Below are 17,878 nucleotides of genomic sequence, written 5' to 3' on the forward strand. Positions count from 1 at the left end.
AAATTTATGTAATTAACCACTCTGATAACGCCACCACTAACTTCTGTCAAATTTTCGTTTAAAGAAAAACAAGCTGAACAAGATTTGTAAAATATATGGCCGCCACAAATACAGATTTTTCTGATTTTTCTATGAACTAGGTATGATATGACACTTTGTCTTTTTTTTAAGGGGGGTGTGCGGGAAGCATGAGCATGCTCAATAATCCAAGCTTTTGTTGGTGTCTGAGCCGCTCTTTTACTATGTAGTTTCATTCAGTTCGTAGAAGTTGTTTTTAAAGGGCATTTTACATTTACATTCAACCAATCATTCCTACCCATAAGACACTGCCATATATGTCATTATTAACAAAGTCATGTAATATTAATCGTAATTTATTATGCTCAAGAAGTACATGAACGTAAAATTCACGTTGCCATAATGAACAATGCGCTAAATTCATATTTTTACAAAAATAATATTTTAACAATCAATGTTTACAACCAACTAACATCATCTAGCCATGACTCTCTGAATGTACTATAAATGCATATTCTGATGACGTTGAAGATTCAGTAAATACATTATTCGGACTTGTCCGTCAGGCCTTGAGACCGAAAACGACCAAAGAACGTTTCAACTGCTTACGAGTATTCTGGATTTATGATCGGCATGATAATAGTGCAATAAAAAAAACGAAAATAAAGAACATGGAGAAGGGAAGATAATGTTTTGTAATTTCAACTTAAACTTTTAAATTTTATAGCACTTTCTCTTGCAATACATGTGATTGACAGGTGAAATTCTAATGAGTAAGTATCTCCCTTGTTCTGGAGAATAATTGATTATTTCTATAGACTTGAAGGTTTGTATGAGGAAATTGGACTCAGAATGTACCGAATCTTATGTATGCAGAGATGAAAACGTGAAAGATTGATAGCATTGAATACAATTATAGTTCTAATAAAGATGTCATCAAACTGGACGACTAGAAAATAAATTAGTGTGAGCAAATGTATCAAAACCTACAACTACATGTAGTACGTGTAAAATATATCTTATATTAAGCAACATAGACCTAAAAATTACGTCAAATAACTATTTAATTTATACGAATTGGTAAGCAATTTTATCTTTAAGGCAATCTTTACAAAAATAACAAAATTATACAACCAAAACCTAAACATTTGTTCATCGTTCGAAAGTTGGAAAAAGCGTTGGAGGTCATAACTTGAGGTCAACGTTGTGTAAACCTTCACATGCAACAAAACTCAACTTCAACGTTGATTTAACGTTTAATTGAAATGGTTCATGTTCACGTTAAACGGATGTTGAAATGCCTGTTTGGTTACGTTTGAAATAGTGATCTTTACTCTGCTTAAAGTTGCTTCCGGTTCACAAAATTTAAAATTCACAAATCCAGAATATCTTCAATAAACTTGTTTTGGGTACATAACTAATTGTCAAAAAAAAATTAAAACAAATTAAAAAAAAAATTAATTAATTTCGATGGTTGGCTCATCATTTCAATACGATAACAAGAAATATACTGTTTTACAGAGGAAGAGATAATGCGGTCATGGATTATGCAGTTTTGGTAGAGATTGGATTAAAGTAAAACTCTCCTTCTTCTTGTCCTGAACACAAAATCTGTCCAACTACTTGTAGCTACAGCAATAAATACTGTTTGTTCTATGGTAAATTACAGCTACGGCAAGAATGAATTAACAGCAAAAACAAGATTAAATTAAAAAAAAAAGCGTCAACAAACAATCCAAATTAACAAAATAAATACAGGTAATGACTGAGCACTTAGTCTAATAAAACTAGGTTACAACTTATTAGATACCACTGTTCTATCTGTAAGAACTTAATGTCTATTATACTTGAGTATTTGTTGATATCCACTATATATGTACCTCGAATTTTTAAAAAAAAATTCAAAAATTCTACAGATACTATTTGAATACTGGTAGCACATGGTTATTGTATGTACAATTTTTAATATGAACAGAATACCCCTCAATTGAACATGGTGCGGGTATCTAAAATTTGGTCATTATTGTTAAAAAGTTATCACCGTTTAATTACATATGTAGGAATACCATTCAAAAAGTTACACACACCTTTAGTATCCAAATTTAAAACAAATTGATCTAGGATATATAATAGGGTTGCAAATCGTACAACATGGTTGTATGATAATGTAAAAGTTTGTTTAATGGATTTCTTGAATGGTAATTTCGTGTTACACAATCCCTGTTAAAAATGTAAAATATGATACATGTAGTTACATGCTGATTTTATCTATTTACAAATTATGGCATTATTCATTTGCATTTCTTTCAGCAGTAAAATGAAAATAAACAGCTTCGCTGCATTTAAAAAAAAGTAATAAATAGTGTACAATCTCTATGATTTTTGCATGCGTATTATGTAAATTATTTGAAGTTATCTCCCTTTGACTGCATGGATGCGATTTTTTTTTATTTTCGTTAAAAATATGAAATACGGTTTAAAATGAACAAAATTGTGATGTTACACAGATAGTCTAGGCGTCACGTCGGCAAGCTTATTGTCATATAATTCGAAAATAAACCAACGCTTAATGGATATTCCCTGATTCGAGATTTTGGTCATTAAAACTAATTGTTCGGAAATAATATCCAATAAAGAAGCGATAAACTTATAGGAATTTAATAAATTGCAAATTATTACACAAGAAGTAGGGGATTATTAATCAATGCTTTATTCAATTGCTCCTTCGTTCAATGTAAATGATTAGTCCGGATTATTTATTCATCGATAGTAATAAAGTCGTCCTTTACATAACAAGCAAAGTGGACGGTCTTCTTGTTTGTTTATAAATAATAAAAACATTGAAAAACAGAAAACTGCTGACAACTTTATGTGTTTTCACAGCTGAGTTAAAAACAGAAATATTATGTGAAATTCAATAAGAAAATATTGATGATGCAATCACAGCTCCTTCCTTCAAGAAATTTCTTGTTATTTTATTTCTATTTCTAATTGTTTAAGAGTGTATTCACCAAAAGGCATGTGATCTAAGCGCATTTAAAAACTTAAATTTTCAAAATTTAATTTCTTGCTTACAGGCACAATAAGGTCGACCGACCCGGTTAGATTGCTAAAATCATTATAAAAATATTTAAAAATTTGTGTTTAAGACTTTAAATTGATAGTGAAAAGAGGCTTAAAAACGGATAAATATAGAGAAACATTTCAGTGGATACCACATTGTGTCTTACGTATACACATGTTATCCATAATATATTAATAGTACATGTAGCTTAAGAAGGCAGCTTTTAAATATTTAAACACGGTTTTGTCTTCAATAATGAATGACAATAATATAAAATATTACACACCATATGTCTGTAGATACTGACATAATATTCAACTTGATAAATTGGCATGAACAAAACTTATGAAAACTTATTGTGCACAATGTTTTTTTTTTAAAGATGGACAGTTAATGGTTTTAGAACGGTTAAATCACATTAATTCTAAAAGCAGTGTTTTACCTTTTCAGCAGCATCATATACAGCAGTAAATATTGATTATAAAATTACAGCTTCCTATGAAAAAAATACGACAGCAAAAATCATAGAGACAGCAAAATGTACAAAATGGATTCAAAATCCGTCCCTCCGTCAACGACTGAATTAAGTGTAAATGCAAAGTACCGTGCAGGATTTCAGTAACACATTCCTGGGGTCATAAATTACTAACATATCACGTACTAAAACAATTTTACAAATGTTAGTTACAAATGAAGTAAGGATCAACATATATGTACCAAAGCGTACTAGGTAAGTTGATTTACAAAAAACACATTTACTTTATAGTAGGAACATGTCCTAGAAGTACTATCATACACCTGGAAGTTTATGCGACAACCTGAAATGTGTTACGAAACTTTGTATAAATGTTTATACAGCTTTTAAGTGTATAAATTCGACATGGTTCAAAGTATTATCATGGTTTATCACAGTCATTCTAATCATACAATGGATTAAACAACAGCTTGTAAGACTTCTCTCCTAAGTTATATCACAGTTGCAAAATTGGTGAACCGCATGGTCACAAAAACCACGACCAACGTTCTCTGGTGAGACAGAAAATCACAACCCGTACCAAAGGGTTTAGTGAGATAACCAGTACATATGTACCTGTGTCTAAGTGCATCTTCGTCTCATGACTTATGCTCATTTGGGCAAACTATGACCAGAGGCAAGAAGATACTTGGAATTTCAAAACGTGTCTTTGAGTTGGTTTTATCATACTTTACTCTCAGATGGTGTTGAACCATTCCCAAGATGAACTTCGGTCCGTCCTTGGCTGTCGTAACGTACGACTGAAGAGGTAGGCGGACGCAAACATTCTCGGTGCCGTAAGTCGGGACCATATTGTTCTACATAACTCTCGGAGCGAATTCTCACATTAATTCCCCTGCAACGCAAGCATAAAATTTCCTTAAAGGGAGTCCTAAAGTCCCTGTTGAATCTAGCGTATATAACAGGGTTCAAAAATGAATTAAAATATCCTAACCAATTAAAGACACTTAGTATCACAATTGGAATAGCATCATCACCAACGAAAGGCCTTATAACGGCAAGAATAAAAAACGGTAACCAACAGGCTGTAAAACCTCCCATAATAATTCCCAATGTTTTTATGGCCTTTGAATCTTTATGACCAGAAGATCGACGTCTTGTCGGCAAAAAGTTCCGAATTGTAAATCTTCGCTTATGAATTGAAGCAGAACTTTTTGCCAGCATCTCTACACTTTCGTCATCTTCTTTGTCATTATGATGACCGTTTCTTACATTTCCATTTGGCAAAACAGTACCACTTTCCGTAAGAGAATGTTTCTTGACACTATTGGGATAATATACATTGTTTTGTCCTCGATCAATACTTCCTAACTGATTCGTGTTTTCCTTCTTCGCCAACCGGGATGAAACGCGCCAAATCTTATAATACACTGCTAACATTACAAACAGAGGAACGTAAAAGGCACCCAACGTTGCATAGATTTGGTAACCTAAGTTCTGACTGATTATGCATGTCCATTCCGGCGGGTCATCTTTCCATCCAAATAATGGAGGTAAAGAAATCAGAACAGACGAACACCACACCCCTACAATCATTATCCCCATTCGTTTCGGTGTCCGTTTCATTGCATATTTGAAAGGGCGTGTTATTACGAAATAACGGTCAACGCTTATCATACACAAATTCAAAATGGAAGCAGTACATAGAATAACATCTAAGGACGTGAATAATGCACAGATATCGTCTCCGAGGGGCCAGTAGCCTAAAACCTGTTGTATTGTCACAAATGGCATCACAAGAACAGCAACAAGCAAATCCGAAACAGCTAGAGACAGAATCAAAAGATTTGAAGGGGTTTGTAGTTTCTTTACAATTCCAACAGCTATACACACCAAACAGTTGCCTACTATAGTTCCTAATATTAATAACACAAGCACAGTCGTCACTAAAGCTTGTTCCCATGGTTTATAAAACGGACCAGGCGGACCCGACGAATTAGCCCCTGAATCATTTGTTGGAACAGCTGAGGTTACTGAGCCAAACTGACCTATAGTCAAGTTGCTAGCATTAGAATGCAGAATTTCATACGATATACTCTCCGAGATATTCGCACTCATTTCTGTGGAATAACAAAATATATAATTGCCTAAAATTCACAGCGTCACATTATGTTTTGACACATATAATTTTGAATAGTCCTTTAATAATGTCCCCAGTTTCGGTAAATTCGGACGGTCAGGTCGATTATTGCTTTCTGCTACAATGTTACGAACCTTAATCACTCATAATGTTTGTTGTAAATCACAAGGTCAAGAATTGGCACCATTTCACGAAATATGCAGAAAACTGAAAAGAATCTTAATTCAATTTGTAAGAAATCTCCAAAAACACAACTTAGATATAGCCGTTATCTACACTGCCAATTTCTTCAAAGAGAATATATTCCTTGTTTTTTATCCAACTTGGAGTTATTTGTTAGTGCTGTTTATAATCTGCTTGTTATAATCCTTATTAATGTATTCGATAATTCATCCCTTAATAGTTACTCTCAAGAAATACTTTAATTCTCCAAAATAAAGCCACGACAGACTACATGTTTTCTATGTGCACCCACGTGTGGAGTAATATTCACAAATGGTATTAAGTCCGTAATTCATTAAATCCTCCCATTCAGGTAGGCGCTACAGGTACGCATGGGATAGGAACGAAGTCGGTCGATGATCGTAATTTAATTCCTCAAGCATATCAGAACCTGAAAATAGAAAATGGTTTAATTGCTTAATTTTTGGGCAAGGGAAAGGTGGACATTTTCGAAACCCTAAACAAACATTATGATCATACACTAAGTGAAAAAAATAAAACAATACACAACAATAACAGTATCAACGAGATAAGTTACCTTATGTTCTCTACACAAAAGATTGAAGTACATGGACTAGAAAACAGGAGTTTCTAGTCAAACTTGTATATATTGTAGTCCAATAAATAACATTTAATTAGTTGCGATTTGTACTGGTCTGCAATACTAAACTACTTTTACAAATCCAGTATTAGTTACACATAAAAACAGAAATCTTTAAAGAAACCTGTATATTACATATTTTTTTTCTATCAATAATATAAAACAAATTCTTCAATACAGGCTAATATTCCTTCGTTAACATCAAAGATTGAATGCTTTAATTTCTCAGGGCGTGAATAACGAATTATCTTCAAGACGAGTTTCCAAACACTGATCTTTGGAAATTTGTAGTAAGTCTGACTTTTGTAATTGATGGTCACTCTCAGCTTAGCACTAATGAACTGACCGATTAAACTAACTGGCTAACGAATAACATTAGTTCCCTCGACAGTAATTTTAAATGCAGTCCTATGAATTTTTTATATTGTCCAGACCAAATTATACAAATTATACAATGAATAAGTAAGTACATGAAAGCTGGTACCCTTATATTGATTTTCGTATGCGTGATCCGTATCCGTCAAAAGTAGCATAAAAGCATGAGGGTAATCAATGTACAAATACAGCAGAGATAAGAAAGGACACTTATATGTTTATTAAACAGTGTTTTTCTAATTGTGAACTTGGGCTTGTCGATGTTACTCTCATGGAGATACGGACACCACCAAAAGCATCAATATCCGGTTTGTACCTGCATTTTCAGGAGCTGAAAAACAGCATAATGGCAGCTTCATTCGCGTATACTTGTGTATGTGCGATTGAGCGCCACACCAGTCTCGAAAAATATTTGCTAGTTTCGATAATTATATACAAATCAAATCATAGTTTTTTCAAGATAAGGTCTGCTGTATGGCTCCCGGATGTTTACGAAAATTATGTCACCAATATTACCAATAATTCTCCGGTCAAACAAATTGTGAAACGAAAACGAACCAAAGCGAAACGAAAATATTCGATAAAAGAAAGAATTGAAACGAAACAATTAGATAAATTGAATCAAATCGTAATAAAAACATAATTAAACTATACTCAATGAAACAGAATGCAGCGAAACTAAATACAATAAAAGAAATCTTTTGAGACGTTTCGCAAATTTTAAGAACCATAATGTTAACCAGTACCGGACAAATTCGACCAAAAGACATTTCGGACCACGAAAACCAATAATTCTTTATGAATGCCGGACATTTCGGCCAATAGACATATCAGACCATGACAATTAGTATAATGCTTTAGGGCAAATATAAATCATTACAAAATTTACCATATTTGAAGGTACAACATATCAAATAAGAGCTGACAAAAAATTTGTTTTATTAATGTTTCTTTGGGAGTGTTAAAAAGTTTCACCTTCATCATATTATCAATATAACAATGAACCATAGTGTTGGGTTTTTAATATCGAATTCAAACGATCTTTACTTATCCCTATGAAGGTGAATCGATAATTAGAGCCAAAACTGGATTTATTCAACATCCTCCTTAAGAAAAATATCATTAAAAACTCCTTAAAATTAAAACTTACACGTAAAGAAATGTAACTTTTACTATACTTATAGGTTGCTGTTCCACTTTTAGACGGAAAAGTGATAGCTAACACAAAGTATAGTAAATAAAAAACGGAAGGGAGACAAGGGAACGTATTTACCGGAAGTAGATATGGAGATCCGGAAATGTGTTTATCGGAAATAGGCAGGGAGATACGTTTACCTGAAATGACGTAACTTTTAGACTATATTTGACAAAGTTTTGAAAAGGCATAGGTAAAAAACAATGAACCTAATAATAGTAGGAAACGTATCAACAAATCGCGTGGATGCCAAATTAGCTTCAGATCACACAAGTAAGTCAAGAGGTCACCAGTAAAACCCGACCTAAGTACTGAACATTCGAGCTAATGAACTTGGTGACATATCGGTCTCTAGAAAACAAATAAATTGACTACATATGTAGTTATGTCGGCAAGTCAGGAGTCCGGCTTCACTATTAGGCTATACCCTGTAACCAGTTTCTATTTACAGAAGTATCAGACCCAAGTCCGTTAATCCCTCGTATGAATTGAAATTTGAGAATGTCATAATTAACAATTGAGAAAGGGCATAAACGATCATAATTAATATGCATTTGTCTGGAAAAGACACTACAGGTTGAAAAGGAAAATTGGGAGAGAGTCGCCAGTCCTCTTAAATTATGATATTTTTATACTGCTTAATTTCATTCTAATTCAGTTTGTTTATTGCATGGAATAAATTAATACTTAAAAGGGTCTTATCTTTTAATAGCTTGATTATTTTCAGTGCGAATTAAAGTGAAAAAAATTATACGGACATTTAAATAGTTTCAGAGTGGCAAAAGCTGTTTATGATAGATATTGCATAGTTGGTATAGAAAAACGGATAAGCGTACGTAACCCTAAAATATTCCATATACGACCGAAAGCCCTCAAAATAGCAAGGATATTAAATTATTCCATTCAGGAAATTTAAGCCGCGCGGCATATTTAATACCCAGCTTCCAACGTTCTCGCTTTAGAATGGCAACTATACATACATTTGTATGCACAGTAAAAGGTTGTGAGCAATCAAGTTGTAATATTACAAAATGATACATTACAGTTTTAATAGCTACAATGCATATATATATATATAGCGCACACGTCTTCATCCGGGACTACCAGAGAATTTAAAGTTAATGATCACAAAAATGCATAAAATGATAATGAGAATATTTACTTACGCAAACAAAAATATGTACATGTACACGCATATGTTCCATTGTTCGTTCATAAATTATTTAATAAATCAATGTAAAAATCTGTCACACTTTTTCTCTTTTTTTACACATTTTAATCAAGTTCACTGCCAATTAGATTAAAATACAGGAGCGAATATGGGAGGAGATTCCATTCTGCTTTCTCATGGGGGAATTCAGACACTTTGAAAGGAGGGGTGATAGCCGGCTAAAATGCCAGTTTTACTTAGCCTCTGAATCTAAGTTTGTATACACCACTCTTTGTCATTAGCTTAAATGCGAACACCTGCTTCGTTTGGCTTGATCATTTGTATGTTTTTATTTGGGTATGTTTATGCAAAGCCTGGTACAACTGTTTGGAACAATATCATGCATTATTAAGGTATATTAGAACTAACATGTACAAACCACCAGGTGGAAGACATATGAACAATATCTTTAATTCAGTTGAGATTTTGATCCGACTTTCAAAGTTAAAACTATAAGTTAAGTCATTATTTACCTTGCATGATGCTCATTTCGAATTTTCGGTAAACAGCAAAAAAAAATTAATAAATAAATAAATACCTTTACATCTTTTAAACAACGAATACTAGTCTTAGTTTTAAACATGTTTTAAAGCAACAAAGCATGTACAATAATTTATTACTTTGAATGGAGTATCATTTAGATTAAACAATTAAGTTTTAAGAAAAAAATATCACCGTGTGTTTAAGATTTGAACCTTAAATTTTGAGATTTGAATATCCCTCCGTTAGTTTTGTTGTCCTCTGTTCCTACCACCAAAAGAAAGACAATACACAAATAAAATAATAAACAAAATATCTATATAGAATAATGTTTTGTAATGTTTTATAAAAAAAGTGAATTTCGCAATTCGAACTTTGTTAAAGGTAGTTTTTCCAGCGTAAAAAATACAATATACCTTCATCTACACGACTTGTTGAGATTTTAGAACTGATTTCAGTAGTATGAAACAATTAAACAAATGTATTCTCATCATGCATCCATTATTACACATAGGGAGGGATACACTTGTAACAATAATTTGTCCAATTTCATATTTGTAGGCCATTACACGTTGACTTATGTTTCCAAGTAACATCTTTAATGGCCATTTAAAGCCATATGAACTGAATCAGTAAACATTTCATGCCTACATAGTACTTAGTTTTCATTAACAATTGTAATTTGAACAGATCATACAGTTTATAGAAATGTCTTACACTCGACTTAGACCTGTATTACATGTGTCATACTTAGCATAACAAAAAACTTATTTTTTAACATTGAAAACAACCTGTAAAAATCTAACTTTAATGCTTTTTGTCACTACCAGAATTATTAAGTCGATGGAACTTGCAAGGTCCGAGGAGGAGAAGATCGGATTTCAGAAAAAGGGGGATCGAAAGTATTACATGTACTTGATGGCGGCAATAAGTTGATGTTCATGTGAAGATATGCTACATATACCACTTAGAGCGAACATTTATTTTTGTTAAGTTGTTTAGGGCAGCTGTTATTCATTTGAAACCAAATCATCGCTCAAAGATTAATATCAATTTGGTGTGGCTAAAGATTAAAGATTATCAATTAATTAAAACAAAACACTAACATTAAAGATGTGCATAACATGTATCGTCAAAGGTATGGGGCATTTGTGCATCTCCCCAAATGCTTTTGGTTTCACCAATGCAATCAACCTACAGCAAGGTTCTGTTTTCCACAGAACATCTTTGACGCCAGAGGTCTAACTTCTTAACCCTAATAGAAAACATATACTTTAGGATTGTATATCGTAAGTAAAAATGTGGAAGTGTCAAACCGTCATTAATAGTACATGTATATTCTAATGCACGTGTTAAGGTGCTAGGTATTAGGAATCAATTATCACTAATTAGAAAACAATATCTACATGTGCTTGAATAACAAAAACATTGATAGTAGTTCGATGACCGCACTGATTATACACGCATCTCATGTCGGAAGATAGAAACATGAAGATGGATTGATTCTTTGGCAAAATACAGCATAAACCATGTTATAATTAGAATATGTTCAGAAAAAGCTTACTTTGAATGAAGTTTATCATTGTGAAAGGCATAATTTGTATTTCAAAAGAGTCCTCTACTATAAATAAAGTATTTTATAAATATTGAACATCTCATTTCCTCATTCTAATACGAATAACCTGTATTTAAATTTCAAATATTAGTGAACACCTCTAAATTCAATTAATTCCCATGACAAACGTTTTGTTCATTTTTATATAATAAATACACACTGACCTGTTATTATGACAACAACTTTTTGGGACTGGAGTAATTATTATTTCCAAGAGATTAAATGGTGCAGTGTTACAAGATTTGGATAAAATCCTAACTATGAAAAACGTCCTTTCTTCGATGTGACACAACACAACAAGCAGAAAGTGATTCGTAACGGCTATTGATTATAATCATTCGTCCATAGCGAGGAACATACGCACTAATATAAAATTATATCGCTGTACCGTGGTCAAACGCCAGCTCAAAATAACACTTGCGCATATCAAACTCGTTAGCAAAAAAAATATCATCTAGAATACAGCCATTTGTAAGATATTGGTATAACGGTTAAAGATCCATAATAACAACATTTACTAATAAGTTTGAAATAATAAATGGTATCATGCTATTACTATATTGAAACTTTGCTATTCAACGACCCGTGTTTTAAAAAGGAAGATAACTGCTTTTAAATGGAAGAAAACTGCTTTTACAAGGAAGATAACAGGTTGTAAAAGGAAGTTACCTGCTTTTACAAGTGGAAGATGTATTCCTTCTACCTATCATTACAACCAAAGATACATCAAGCGGTCCATGGCATCAGAACAGGGATAAAGAAAATTATGTTACGAGTGGGTAGACATACATGGATGTATTTATGGATAAACACGCAAATAAAAGAATTTTAAGAAATCATATATCGTTTTAAATTTTTATTCCATTTTACAGAATTGACTAAATGTAAACCTCTCTAAAATCATTCAAAATGAAATTATTAAAAAAAAAATTAACATTCAACACATCAGATTTAACATTCAATAAGTTTATAATCCTAACATATATATATACCAAGTAGATAGTTATTTGGTTAAGTGATGTACCGTAAAGTTATAGAAAAAACTCAACATGACTTGCATACAAGAAATATGTCGGTGACTATAAAAAGTATGTTAATAATTGGTAAAGGTTTGATTACCAATACACGACGATTCAGCTGTCGACTTAATAGCACGGGCTTAGATTTGAACGCCTCTTCCTAATTTGAGCTTCAAGTAAATTTTAAAGCTTTATATTTTGTACTTGATTTGTATACATAACTCTGTAACCGGAAAAGGGGGAAACGCTGTTCAGTTATTTATACGTGTCCACACCATAAAACAACAGCGGATTCTAAAGCCTACTATTACTTATTACGATTGCAATATATACGTAGTTCATAATCGCGCTGTAATATCTATTTCATGGTCTTAATAATTGTGTTATGGTTTGAAATAATTTGGATGAGCAGTTTTTTTCAATTATCAACTCCGAATATCAAATTGTGACAAACTGATGGACAAACTGGGGATCATGTTAACATCGACTGGTCGAGTGGGGTAAAGAATAGAAAATAAGGAAGCGGTACACCTGTGCAATTCTGCATAGAGTGGTCAATATAAGGAACATTGATTCCTCCATTTATGAACTTTTTGCCTTGTAACCATATACAACTCTACAACATAAATTACATTAAAATCATAGCACAAGTCAGTGACCATGTATGACCTGGTTCAATGACACTTTATTCGTCGTTTTGGTTTTCTTTCTATTTTTAAATATTCATAAAGAAATGAACAAAATACTTGTCAGTACTATTTTTTTCTTCTCCGCTACTATTTTCGTTAAAATAACATTAAATTGCAAACTTAGGTGACAGAGTTAGTAAGTAAAATATTTATCTTAATATTAATCGGTTATTGACACATAAATGTTAAACACATGGAAGAAGTTGTCTTTTGAGGTCTACAAATAAGGCATATATATAAAACATCTATAATGAAAATCATATTGATACAGGGGAAATTATGGCCTTGACTAATTTCGACCATAAAGCATATTTAGAATATTTGTTCATCTGTTATCAAACTGTTTGATAAAGAAATGACAACCTTGAACAGTTTGTGTGACTATTGGTGTGTCTTGATAGTCTCAAATCTGGTCATGGTATTATTGACACGAATCACTTCAACCAAAAATACAAGATAGTCCCTCAATATGTACAAATGACATTTTCCGTCCAGTAAAAGCATGTCAGATTTATTCATACTCGACAATATTTGTTTAATGCAACAAAACGTAAAAAACACACTTCTAATCAGACTTCTTGACACACTTCTAATCACACTTCTTGATGCACTTCTAATCAGACTTCTTGACACACGTCTAATCAGACTTCTTGACACACTTCTAATCAGACTTCTTGACTTCTAATCAGACTTCTTGATGTCTGACTTCTAATCAGACTTCTTGATGTCTGACCTCTAATCAGACTTCTTGATACACTTCTAATCAGACTTCTTGATGTCTGACTTGCGAAAACGATCAGAAAGAGGATTGATTAGATTGATTTTCGAGGCCAAAATGAATTAAATGTATTGACAATACTTAATCTGTCTGTACAATATTTTGGTAGTCACTTAGTAGGATTGGTTACTTGAACCTGTCTGTATTATTTGCATTATACCAGGACAATTTCTAAAACGCATGTTAAGTTTAAAAACAAACAATTCTCCATTGCAGAAATATGAAGTAAAATTGGAATCTTGAAGATCAAATAAAAAAACATTCCATATGCTAGCTTCAGGAATACACGACGGTTTACAAAACATATCATCTGCAACACATGTAAGCAACGGTCTTACTATTATGAACTGACCATAAATACATTTGAATGTTAAATATTTACTCACGTGATAGTAAAGGTTATCATCCGTTTGTACTAAGACAATATGCAGACCATTAGAGTTATGTATAGACATGGCCACTTGTTGAAGACATGATTAATGAAGGGCATCCAAGGTGTGAATTGCTATCTTATATCTACCTGTTAAAATAATTATACATTTGTATCAAACATACGGTGTAAGTCTATATTTCTCCGAAGTTATTCGTAAACAGGATACAAAATTGACAATGAAACAGCAGGAGCTCACCTTAGGAAAGGTGGAGAGTCTTCATTCACTGTGATTTTAATATACTGAAGAATTCAAGTTAGGTGATGTACTGAATTCGACAGTTGTGTCATCGTCCCGAAATCTTATTGTTATGTACTTTATATAATTTTTGTCTAGTTTTGGATTATATAAATTTATGTACCTATTTAACACGATAAATAACGTAAGACTTGCCAAAATAGACATCGTTATTCGTTATTGTCTTTTATCTTATTTGTAGTTGAAATAGGAGGACATGGACTCTTAAAGATAATTTTGTTTGATCCATCACAACTATTCATAGGGTTTGTTTTTCCTGTTTTTTTTCTCTGTTTGCAAATTGATAATATTGAGTAGCAGGATACTTCAAAATAAATTGATTTGTCTGATATTTTGACACCAATTAATTGCAATAACAGGGGAGCTCAATGTACTTATCAACAAATTATACACACAAGCATAACACACACACCCAAGACAAAATATTTTGAATTATATTGAATTTCTACAGAAATGAAATACATCCTTAAATGACATCGCCCCGTGCAGTTTCGGGTGTTAAAAGAATAGGCCTGCAGTAGCGCTAAGCTTGTCGTAAGAGGCGACTAAATAGTGCTCAGAAACCTAGCCGGGGTCTAGGCGCTCTGCCCATAGAGCAACTGGGATGAGTACCCATAATGGTGGAATGTGGTACCCCTGGCATGTTATATGCTGGGGTTGTCAGGCTAAAGTACGGAAAACGTGACCGCAAACCATAGTGGTGCACTGTGTTGGAAAAGATGTCACGTTCCTCGCACGTTAAAGAACCCTGCTGTGGTATTCGATAGGAGTAGGAACCTTTGCGCTCCGCCACAGGAGGCTAAATTGCCCTACCTTACCCATCCCTCCCTTTTTCTAATGGCAATCAAAATTTGTCGACCCTATTATCCTTGTGTCCCATCCTTTTTTTTCATTTCATCATTATTTCATGTTCATTTTATCATCCATTTCATGTTCATCATCTGAATATAGCTGAAATATTGCTGCTCGGACGTTAAACCCCAACAATCAATCATTAAATTGCATCAATGACCAACTCCCTCGTTAACAGAAATGAAGATAGACATTAAACACTACATGCACTCCTTATACAAACGGTACTCCAATATCTTCGTCAAATGTCAAAATGACAGTCACTTGGTATTTAACTGACGTGATACATTCGATAGCATCTCTATACAACAACAAAAAAATCTCCCAAATAAATTACAAATGCCAAGAGCATGGGTAAACGTGGCGAATTAAACCGTGCATATAATATGCATGAAATCTATGAATCGGTTGTAGCTAAAGAGAGTTAGACTAATCACCTTAAGTGTGTAACAAGGTTCAGGGCTGGGACAATGGTCATTTCTACCTTGTAAACAATCTACTTAGTGTAATAACTTGTTTGATGTCACTTCTCGGCAAAGACTTTCTAATTTGATAAGTATTTTGTAGGATAGTTACGAACATTACGACATTATCAAGTACGGGTTTATTGCTATTTTTTCCTACGCTTCATCTTTTCGTTCGGTTAGATTATTGTGGATGATTTGTTAAAATTGGATGAAAATAAGGATGGTTATATTGTAGTACAACTTTTACGTTGTTTTACGTGGTTTTTCTGTTTGCTGTAATAGTAAACAGAATGCGATCATACCGTCTAAAGAAGCTTTAAATCTTCCCCTAAAGGCATTTAAACAATCATCAGGCTTAAATTAGAATCATTACAGGTTCTAATGGCACATATTTCCTTTACGTATAAAGGCTATGACCTAAATCTTACATGTATAAAATATGACAAGTGGATGTTATGTTCTAAGTGCACTGGATGATCTTCCTGAAATCTGCACTATTTATTGAAACACTGCCATTCATAACTGGTCTTTGCCGAAGTGTGAGTTAAAATAGACAATTTGATATCATTACTGTAAACCCTAAGTAGGAGTTAAATTACATCGAACAAATACAAGTTTATAAGTAACAAACGCTAGTTGATCGTTGATGTTAAGCCAATACCACTCTTATCACTAAGTTATATGCACATCTTAATCATGGTCCATTGAAACACTAAGAATAAAATAAACTGCTAGGTTATATTATTATTGTATATAGATCTCATTACGCCTTTGAATTCTCTATAATGAGATTGAACTAATTTTACCAGAATAGACTTCCCTACACATTATTCCTGAGTAATAATAAGATTCCGCATCTTTCTCGAAAACATACAACGTTAATTGAAAGCCACATTTTATTTGCTCATAATACGTATTGTAGATGGCTCCCGGTAAATGTTGGCATAAAATCACCGTATGTAGAGTCAGCAGTGATATAATTGTTGTCGATGATCGAGATTAAAATAGAGAGGACAAACTTAGCCAAAGGGTCTTAGGAATTCATAACATCTCGTTCATATTAATGTAGATTGTATATAATATCATTTGATACTAAGTAGTGTCTAAAATACATCTATACGTTGTATGTAATTTATGATTTCTAATTCTGTCCACTTTTTTTATAAGCACTAAATATAGTAATAATTATACTTGTTGATTTAAGGTTTGTAATCATTTTGCTGTAATTCCAACTGCCCAAGTTTCACATGCACATTCGATACCAACATTTTCAATACTCTGATCTCATGGACATGTCAATATGTGCAATTTTCAATCCGTAGGCATAACTATATTTTTATGAATTAAGTAGTCTTTTAGTGTATGTTTAAAAATTTGTTAATGCCTCTAACCCATATTCTCTAAAACGTCAAACTAATTTACTTCCTGTTGGGAGCCATTAAAGTTTGGGAGTCGTTTCTTTAAACAAAATGGATAGAATGAACTTCATTATAAATGCTCACCATAAATAATCTCTTAACCCAACAAAAATAAGATTACCAGAGTATCTAAAATCTCAAAAGCATTCGTTAAGAGGTAATAATTCAGTGATTATCATTGAAGATTGACAGAAAGGACTCATACTTTTCTTGTTAGTAAGTGAGGCATGGTTGAAAACATGATCTTAACTTCTGATACCTATCTGGGGATATATTGGGGTTTGATATTTTTGTTTTTCTTAGAAAATAAATTAGTCAACTTTTTTACATGATTCAGTAATAATCACGCGATAAAATAACAAACTAAAAGATGTTTGACATAGGAATAAAATTTAATATACATAATAACTCGCAAAATTCATATTTGTTGTTAAATTGTATTGTATCTGATTTCCCTATATGATAAGTGACAATGTCATATAGCTACGATTTCTGCTTCATTTTGAACACGAAAAGTGCCAATGGATTATCTTACCTCTTTCATCATGAGAATGATTGACGATGTAGATGC

The 17,878-nt window shown here is 32.7% G+C and overlaps 1 protein-coding gene across 7 annotated transcripts in view; it reads right to left on the bottom strand.

The window, feature by feature from the left end:
* Nucleotides 1-358: 358 nt before the first annotated feature.
* The window catches only part of LOC148622630 (putative G protein-coupled receptor No18), a 90,201-nt gene continuing 72,681 nt past the window's right edge, over nt 359-17,878 (bottom strand). For 4 of the 7 annotated variants that reach the window (XM_088572585.1, XM_088572586.1, XM_088572583.1 and 1 more), the window contains 2 exons: nt 14,268-14,401; nt 359-6,310 (listed from right to left, as the gene is read on the bottom strand). In XM_088572585.1, the coding sequence (XP_088428711.1) occupies nt 4,281-5,675 (1,395 nt within the window). In that variant the 5' untranslated portion in view covers nt 5,676-6,310; nt 14,268-14,401 and the 3' untranslated portion in view covers nt 359-4,280. Of the gene's footprint in view, nt 6,311-11,559; nt 11,819-14,267; nt 14,402-17,878 lie in introns of those variants that run through there. The other 3 variants (XM_088572588.1, XM_088572584.1, XM_088572589.1) reach the window with 2 other exon arrangements.

Source organism: Perna viridis, chromosome 3 (genome assembly GCF_037379345.1).
Source record: "Perna viridis isolate PV_CMFRI_1.1 ecotype Kerala chromosome 3, ASM3737934v1, whole genome shotgun sequence".
NCBI classification, from domain to species: domain Eukaryota; kingdom Metazoa; phylum Mollusca; class Bivalvia; order Mytilida; family Mytilidae; genus Perna; species Perna viridis.